This window comes from Clupea harengus, chromosome 14 (genome assembly GCF_900700415.2).
Source record: "Clupea harengus chromosome 14, Ch_v2.0.2, whole genome shotgun sequence".
In the NCBI taxonomy this organism is placed as follows: domain Eukaryota; kingdom Metazoa; phylum Chordata; class Actinopteri; order Clupeiformes; family Clupeidae; genus Clupea; species Clupea harengus.
Genome location: NC_045165.1, coordinates 2,464,635 through 2,474,634, shown reverse-complemented (window position 1 = coordinate 2,474,634; position 10,000 = coordinate 2,464,635). Strand labels below are relative to the sequence as shown.

The 10,000-nt window shown below is 44.6% G+C and overlaps 1 protein-coding gene across 1 annotated transcript in view; it reads right to left on the bottom strand.

Moving 5' to 3' along the window:
• The window catches only part of ush2a (Usher syndrome 2A (autosomal recessive, mild)), a 108,178-nt gene that overhangs the window by 32,668 nt on the left and 65,510 nt on the right, over nt 1-10,000 (bottom strand). The window contains exons 20-21 of the mRNA XM_042709800.1: nt 9,872-10,000; nt 3,500-3,730 (exon numbers count right to left, since the gene is read on the bottom strand). The exon at nt 9,872-10,000 is cut by the window's right edge and continues 16 nt beyond it. Coding sequence (XP_042565734.1) covers nt 3,500-3,730; nt 9,872-10,000 — 360 coding nt within the window. The remainder of the gene's footprint in view (nt 1-3,499; nt 3,731-9,871) is intronic.

Here is a 10,000-nt window from a genome sequence, read left to right as displayed (position 1 = left end):
TACACTGCATGTAAACCCTGGCTTAAAGTGAAGAAAAGAACAAGCCCTTTCAGCCCCGAACATGGTGTACCTCCAGAGGGTTTTCCTACAGTGGCACTGATACACACACACACACACACACACACACACACACACACACACACACTCCAGAGGGTTTTCCTACAGTAGCACTGATGTTTAGTGTCGCTGTTCTACTCAAAGCCTTTGTTTACACCTCTTCGCTTCAGTACAAGAGACTCTTTCTCTAGGAAACTTAAGCTCAACCCTTTGTCCTGACAAACACCGGCCTGGGCAGGACCACACACAGGCAAACACTGACACACATGCACACACACACACACACCAGGCAAACACTCACACACATGCACACACACACACACACAGATACGCACACACACGCATGCACGCACACACACACATGCACACACACACACACACACACACACACACACACACACACACCAATAGAGACACAGCACAAACTACCATACAGACTTACATCAATAAGGTGTACTCACACAGACTCCCTCAACACACACACACACACACACACACACACACACACACACACACACACACACACACACACACACACACTCACACTCCCACAGACTCCCCATGCCACCCGGAGACTTTTTTTCTTGCATTTATATATGTACTGTATCTGCCCAATGTTAGTCGCCTACACAAGACCAGTGTGATGTGGCGACTGGACTGGACTGGACTGGACTGGACTGGACTGGACTGGACTGGACTGGGCTGGACCGGACCGGACTGGACTGGACTGGACTGGACCGGACTGGACCAGACTGGACTGGACTGGACTGGGCTGGACTGGACTGGACCGGGCTGGACTGGACTGGACTGGACTGGACTGGACTGGACCAGACTGGACTGGACCGGACTGGACTGGACTGGACTGGACTGGACCGCACTGGACTGGACTGGACTGGACTGGACTGGACTGGACTGGACCGGTGCCTGCGGTCGGTGGGCTGCTGTTCTCCTGTGAGCCTTCATTAGCTGGTGGCCATTTATAACCCACAGCGTGCCCAAGGACGCGCGCTGCGTTGACTGCAACCATTGATCAATTAGGGCGCGAGCTCAACTCAAGTTGGGGCTTGATTTATAAAGATTTATCCGTTTGTCATTATTTAAGGAAAAAAGTGGAAATTGCAGTACTAAATGTTAATAGAGTTAGGGGGGGGGGGGATGGCCATTCATTTCCTCCAATTGCAAGGTCAAAAAGGGTTACCTATTTATATGCACGCTCCTTAAAAAGGCAATTTAATGTCCCCCGACTTCTAAGGGACGAGCCGCTAATTGCCTCTTTTTTACTACAAATAAAGTCGGATCCCTTTGATATTCTGGGGCCACGTGTTACACTCCAGAAGACCTGAAATTGTACGTTTTCATCTTCATTCAGCGGCCGGGTGACAGATGCAATAATGAGGGGGCTAAAAGGGCTTATTTGACAAATAAATGATACATAAGTCACACGCAGGCAGACACTGGTCTGTGACATTTCTAACATTAATACACCAAGCTGTACAAATGCTCCTGGGAATCCCTCCCAACACACACACACACTGCCTGCGTCTTTTGGAACACTTTTAAACACACACACCGAGTGCGTCTTTTAAACACTTTTAAACACACACACTGCGTGCGTCTTTTGGACACTTTTAAACACACACCGAGTGCGTCTTTTAAACACTTTTAAACACACACACTGCGTGCGTCTTTTGGACACTTTTAACCACACACACTGCCTGCGTCTTTTGGACACTTTTAAACACACACACTGCGTGCGTCTTTTGGACACTTTTAAACACACACACTGCCTACGTCTTTTGGACACTTTTAAACTGTGAGTTTGAGAACTAGCTCATTTGGAATCTCGTGACAGCAACCTGCACAGAGTGACACACACAGTTGTAAACAGCATGAAGTATAAAAAGATCAAAACAATCCCGATCATAAACAGCCTTCCTTGACTCTAATCGTCCAGTGTTTGCGTTTGAGGCACACAACTGACTCCAATCGAGGGCTGACACGTCTGTGATTTGGTGAAGATAATCTCATATTCAAGACTCCAAACAGAGTATTTGGAACTGACCAATGGGACGCTCCAAAGAAGGACCTCCTAATAAACACTAAACCCAATTAAAATGTACATAATTGAAACGAATGGCAGGCAGAGGGGTCCTTTGCATCAGCGGAACCAACCAGAACCTGTATTCATTTGGAGTCCAATTCTCCAATTATGTTTGTAAACAAAAACTATAATATAATTGCCCTTTGTCTAATCTGGGAAGTCATTCATTTTGGCCCAGCTGCGATACGCATCGAGGAGGGGGAAGATACGTCTCAACGCAAGTAGACTTGAAGAGGAGGAGCAAACAGATCTGGAGCTCTTCCCCATTGGCCAAGGCCACATAGGCCACAGACACATAGGCCACATACACAGACACATAGGCCACATTGACCACAGACACCACAGACACATAGACCACAGACACCACAGACACATAGACCACTGACACATTAACATCACATAGCTGAGACACACACACACACACACACACACACACACACACACACGCACACACACACACACACACGCACGCACACACACACACACACACACACACACGCCCACAGACACACATAGGCCATGTGCAAAGAACTTCGGTATGAGCACACGCACACGCACAAAATGCACAGCACCTCTTCAATCTCCGCACATGCATAAACATAATCAGGATGTTTTGAATGCAAACATATTCACAGACACCAAGGCCCACTTCAGCAGCAGCAGCACCACTTCCGTTTGAGCACCTCTTTGGACCTCAGCCTCCACACCCACACAGGACGTTTCCAGTAGAAACACATTTACAGACACGCAGGAGCACAGCAGTGCTAATGCATGCAGAAACATTTAGGACCACTCCAATGCTAAAACACAACATGGGAGCCCCTCTTTGGACCGCAGATGATACAGTCCCACAAGAGGCCTTTTGTGGATCACACTACAAAAGCTAAATGCCCTCTAAGATATGGTATGTTTTACAATAATGCCATGCTTACAATAACCTCTGCTAATAATAATGCCATGCTAACAATAACCTCTGCTAATAATAACCTCTGCTAATAGCAACCTCTGCTAATAATAATAATAATAATAATAATTTGCACAAATGTATCCTGCATGACCTCATAATATTTCTATCATGTGTTTATTCTCTGTACTACTGAAGGACTTTGGTTGTCATATCAAATAAATGTAGTAGCCAATTTCAGAATCATACTGACTTTACACACTAATTGTACTGTGGTGTGTTTACAATGTGCAATGTAATATGTTACCTTTCGCTACGTAACTATACTCTTTCTTTTCTTTTCATAGCTTAACAAATCAACTACACTCCTGTGTATTTACATCTCTAGCCGTACTCAGGACGTTGGCGGGAGGTTGAAGGTCGAGGGGGGTTCATACCTGTGAAGTCTGTGTTAACGGGGAGCGTGGAGTTGGGAAACCGGAAGTAGCCGTGCCCTGGGAAGCGGATGCCTCTGACGACGGGGTCAAAGGGGTCGGAGAGAGACACGTCGGTCCTCTCCAGCTGGTAGAGGGGCGGGGGTCCGTTCAGCTCTCGGGGGGGAGCCCACGACGCCGCCATCGCTGTCATATTCAGCGCCGTTAATTTAGGGCGACTCAAACCTGCCGGAGCTATGAGGAATAAAACAGGGAGAGGAAAAAAAAAGAGGAGATGGATAGAAAATGGATAGAATGGAGAAGATGGGCAGGAAGGGATAGAGCGAGAGAGAGAGAGAGAGAGAGAGAGAGAGAGAGAAAGAGAGGGAGAGAGAGAGAGAGAGAGAGGGAGAGAGAGAGAGAGAGAGAGAGAGAAAGAGAGGGAGAGAGAGAGAGAGAGAGAGGGAGAGAAGAGAGAGAGAGAGAGATGGAGGAGAAAGCGAGTGAGAAGAAAAGTAAGTTTATAGTCATCCCACAGACCCCGGTGCGGTGCAGTAATGGCCTAAATGGGGGCCTCATATATGCCAGAGGAGAGTAAATTACCCGCGCTGACACATCCTATGTGCATTTGGTCCACTCTCCCTGGTACACCGTCCTCAGGAAGTGAACTAATAAAAGCGCTAAACGGCCAATGGACGTGTTGTCTTCTCAGGCCCACCTCGCCATGTGTGACATAAATTACACGCAATCAATATCACTTGAGTCTATATAATTGAAACTCTGATATCATTTAAAATTCCCCCAGCTGATTTAATGGGATTTGTGTGAAGTTGCGGCAGACATTTATCGTTTTCGCCTTAAAACATAAAGCCGGCAAAGACGACGTCTGACTGACAATATGCCTATATATGCCATTAGGATAGTGAAATAGATAGTGCTTCCAGTCTGCAGTGGAGGGACTTCACTATAGACACTGTTGGCAAGAGGTTTGAAGCACTAATGAGTTTATCGTCATGCATGAACACACAGTAAGATAACTAACAATGTGCTAGCATGTTAAAACACTGAATTTCTGAAGCTATATTCTGTTTTTCCTTCGATACATGATTTTGTTACGGCCTCTTTCTGCATAGACAATGCAAATATTGGCGGTACTTCACAACCCAGCTAATCTACTTTTGTCTTTAATCTAATTTCATCAAAGCTTTTAATGTTTTTTTTTTTTTCCTTTCTCCCCCCTCTGTGCTAATGCACAGGCCCGTCTGCAAACCTGGTCCACAGCGAAGACAAAGAGGTTTATATGGCCTTCGTCATACTAATGAATACACTACATAAACTGGTTATTACAGCTCATATGACAGCTGACTTTGGCACGCCGCAGGTCTGGTCCAGCTGTAGCTGCTGTCTAGGGACGAGACTCTAAGTGTTTACTGTTTCCACGGCGCGTGACATTTTTTATGAGCCGGCAGGTCGCAGCCTTTTAAAATGCACTATAATACTTATTTCTGGAACAGGAAAAGTATTGATTTACGCATAATTGTCTCCCCCCTCCTTCAGAAAGAAATATGCATGGCACAGTTCACGTCAATGAGATGTGTACAGGCGGAATACACTTGTACTGCTTGTCTTTATGGATGTAATATACATAAAACATTACATCAACGCTTGATTAGCTGTTCGTGTTTCCGCAAAGGATCAATAACTTGTGTGTCTCTCTTTTTCAAATGCTGCAGCGTTACACAATCAGGCCTGGGAGATCATCATCAGCGCTGCTAACAAGCCAAAGAGGACGGGCTTTCGGAAAGGAAGGAAAACTAGGCTAAGAAAAATATGTACACTTAAAGAATAACACACACGACAGCTTAAACATTTACTCTTGCTCGCTCTAATTCAACAAAGGATTTACGTGACGCCATCTCCATTCTCCTCTTCATTACATCTGTTTGCGTCTCCATCTGTGTTTGTCAGTGTTTCTCATGAATTGTATTTCTTCTGCTAAGGTAAACAATAAAGAGAGAAAAGAAGAAAAAAAAACGAAACAAAAACCAATTGAGTGTCCTTCTCCCGGTCTCTGGAGGCGTGCGTGTCATTCTCTTAGCTAATAAAGCGTTTACAGACATTCACTCGTCCACATGTGCACACGGAGGCCAGGTTTACACACAAATAAAGACCCAGGTCCGACGTCACCACACACCACACACCCCCCATCACACACACACACTTCGCATTTGCCTGAATCCTCCTGTGGGACTCCAAAGGAAGTTACACACACACCCGCCATAATTATTACGCTGCTGCCTTGTTATTCCGAACCCGGGGCCGGCCTACACACAGTTCATTCTGGAGGCTGAGGGGGGGTATTTAGAAGAATATGATATGATTTTCAAAGTGGTGGCAACAGATGCCAACTTCGCTGTCTGAACAGATGGTAATGCTGCCTAATGGCGCGCCGATATAATAGTAATGTGCATTGTGTATACAGGCTGCAATAAAAAGCACAGGAAGGATGGCATGAATTGCGATCATCAACATTAAATCCTGGCAGAGGTGCAGGGGCAGCGCGTGGTAATGGGGGGATGTAGCAGGCGAACGCTCAGGCAAACAGGTTGGATTTGTTTGTTTGCCATCTTGTTTGCATGCCGGGGTAACATGGAGGTTCTCTCCAAATAGGCTGTAATAAAAGCATAATCCGCACGTGCCCAGATAAAGAGTGTCTCTAAGTGTCAAAAGAAAGGAAGAGGAATCCAAACCATCTGTTATTTTAACAATTGCGGCGTGGCGGCGAGGCCCCGGCATAAATTAGCATTGTGCTTTGCGTGGAGTGGGGGGGGGGGGGGGGGGGGGGAGCAAACAACAACGGCGCGCTCATTGAAGTGGCGAAGGCAATATGAGAAAAAATCTGATCATTAAAAGTCTAAACCTTTTTTTCTAAAAACAATGTTCCAGGTGACGAAACCGTTACAACCCGAAACAAAACAAAATAAATAACATGATGTCCATTTATAGATCAAAGGACTAATCAACTATTTTATGGTTTCTAAATATATTTGAAACACACATACACACACATATACACACACACACACTCACACACACACATACACTCACACACAGACATACACACTGACACAAAATAAATCTATGAAACCCTCCAAAAATGATCAGACCGAGAGCGGTACATCCACTGCCATATGGAGCAGGCAATGACAGCACACACACACACACACACACACTGCTATACTGTAGGGTCCCCAGCACTTTAAGATGCAGCATATTGAGGTGACCATATGTTCCTCTACTGCAGAGCCATGAGTGATTCATGCCCATCACTCTCCACTGTATCAATTAAAGTCCCTTGAAGTCTGTGTGATTTGTGTCTCTGTTATTAAACCTTGCTAATTCATCCTACTTACATATTCGTTATAAATCTCCGGGAGTGCTCCGTGATTCATGGCAATCGCAGGGCTACGCTACGGCACATTTTTCTCCTTGTAATTAACAGTAAATTGTTTTTACTGCCGCACAATGAATTTCCCCTGGTTACGCCACAAATGAAGTAGTGTGCGCGTGCAGAGGTGCTGGCTGAGAGAGGGAGCTGGAGCCGTGGAGCAATTGTGCAGCGGAGACGGGGGCGGGGGGGGCGCGGGGGTGGGGGGGGGCGCGGGGGGGGGGAAATGTCTCAGAGCAATGGGAATAAGGGTGACGGCAGGGGGGAAAAAGACAAATGTAAAAGATAAATAAATGAAAGAATGAAGATGTGAGGGAGAGATGAGGTGTCAGACGTTGAGACGGTGAGAGTGTACAGCTGTAGCCCCCCCCCCCCCCACCCACGTCCCTCTAATGCAGGGCCACTTGCTGGACACGGGCAGGGAGATAAGGAGTGAGATATGTCACTCCGCCCGACAGCCTGCCTGCTGTGGCCGCACACAGACCAATCTCTCAGGATGAACGCCAGCCCCAACACAGACCAGAGAAAAAAAAAATACTCCCGGACAACACATGCATTACAACAACAGCTATAGAATAAATGCACGTACACTCGCAGAGAACACTAGTATAGCTTCACCTGACATCTTAAAGCTGCGGCGGGTTGGGCCCTCTGGACAGGCTAGTGTTAAGGATGTAAAATGGTGACTAACATACTACAGTGTCCATTTACATTTAGTCATTTAGCAGACGCTTTTGTCCAAAGCCGACGTACAAGGGGAGAGAATATTCAAGCTACGAGCAATAGAACCTGGTGTAACAATAAATACTACTTTACATAAGAAATATAACAAAATGAAATAAAAAAGAAAAAGAAGTGCAGAAATGTAACTAGCTGTAATTGCAAGTTACGCACTAGTCGAAGTGCCAGTTAGGACGGGAAGTGCTCTCTGAGTGTCAGAACAAAAACAAACCCTTGCTGTCTTTCTTTTCCAAACGATGCCCCTGCATTAGGTCTGAACATATTCACACTCATTCACCATTGCGTTTTAAAAACCAATATGGACTCTTAGTGATTGTACTACGACTACACTCCTGTTCTCTTCTCATTTGTGTCTTTGTTTGCTTTCACCACACTATCGTTTCATTTCTTCCACCTTCTGTGTGTGTGTGTAGGTGCTCTGAGATCACGCTCACGGTGTGAAGTGCCGTACTAATGTGAAACAAAACACACTCAGTGAACTTGACATTAAATGAATACGTCGCCCATACTAGTGTATCCCTGTGAGATTACCGTTATTTTTAGAACACTGAAAGGGATCGGAAGGGCAGCACTTAACATTCACTCGAATTTAACTCCATTTTTTTCTTTCTCCTCACAGTTTTGCTGAAGTTAAAGTGTAGCTCTAAGTCAAGCGGTGCAATTAAAGGCTGTTTGTCACTCACACGTCCCTCAACAACTTAGGGCTTGGCTTTAAACAAAGTGATGGAGGTCTGTGACGGACACATCCCATTATAGTCCCTTCATTAATATTAAAATGAAAATTAACAGCCATTCAGCACCCCTGTCTAGGACAAAACATACTACGTCGTGATTTAAACACCTAATTAGACCTTAGTCTATTTCTGCTCAACAAATTCCTGTCCTCTCTCTGTGTCTTTTTCTCTCTCTCTCTCTCTCTATCTCGTATACACCTGCAGACTGCTATCCATTCCAGTACTGGACCTTGCCTTTTTATTTGTACTGTGCTCCACTCTTCATCCGAAGAGTAAAACACTGACATAATTCAACCAAAGTGAACAGAAAAGTTCAGACATTTATAATAATGAACTAACTAATTAGCTAAATAATTAACCAAAATAAATAAGGCAAAACCCAGCCTGGACACGAGGCAGTGTTGGAAGACGGACGTTTGACAGATACTCTGATGTAAATGAGATTTGAGGGTGAATCATGAGGACACATAAAAGAAGAAAGTAAGGGGAAGCCGTTAACTCACTGGCACCTTCCTATTCATAAGGGCCAATTACTGAACACTGAGTGCCAATACACGTGTGCCCACATGTGCTAACTGGCTAACAGGCTAAAGGCCAATACACATGTGCCCACATGTGCTAACGTGCTAACAGGCTAAAGGCCAATACACATGTGCCCACATGTGCTAACGTGCTAACTGGCTGAAGGCCTACCTGAACGCTCAGAACAGTCTGACACACAGGTGAAGGATCAGTGCATTCATTTCGCCCAAACCATCACCAAAGCAACCATCACCAAAGCAACCATCACCAAAGCAAAAAGCTACAGTCAAAAGAGTAAAGAGTTATTTTTTCTGTGTTTGTCTCTGTTTTTCTGTTATCGTTTGATTTCTAGCCTGCGCTTACTTTGGCAGTAGTCAGGTTATTTGTAAATTGTAGAAATGAAGCTTGATTTGATTTGATCTGGTGTAATTGCTATGGCTTGAAGTGTTATAAATAATATGATTTGATTAGTTATGATTTGACTTGCTTTGATTTCGAGTAATAACCCATGGTAAGGGCTTTTATAAACAATCTTATAAAACAGCTTCATTTGAATTGATATGCTGAAATGACTATGGCTTGACGTGTTATAAACATTTTTACAATACAGTTTCTGCTGATTTGATTTCGTTAAATAACGGCACTTTGATGTATTAATACTATAATACAGTTTGATTATGTTTGATCTGATCTAATGACTGTGGGTTGAAGTGTTATATACAGTGTTATAATACAGTTTGATTGTGTTAGATTGTGTTTGATTGTGTTAGATTGTGTTTGATTGTGTCAGATTGTGTTTGATTGTGTTTGATTGTGTTAGATTGTGTTAGATTGTGTTATAATACTTAGATTGTGTTATAATACAGTTTGATTGTGTTAGATTGTGTTTGATTGTGTTTGATTGTGTTAGATTGTGTTATAATACTGTTTGATTGTGTTAGATTGTGTTACCAGCAGGTAGTGTGCGTCCTCTGGCGTGGTCGCTGCTCACACAGCCCAGTGCGTTGCAGAGGGTGACGGTGAAGTCGTAGAGGCGGTAGGGCTGCAGGCCCACAGCAGTGAAGCTCCGCTCGGACGCCG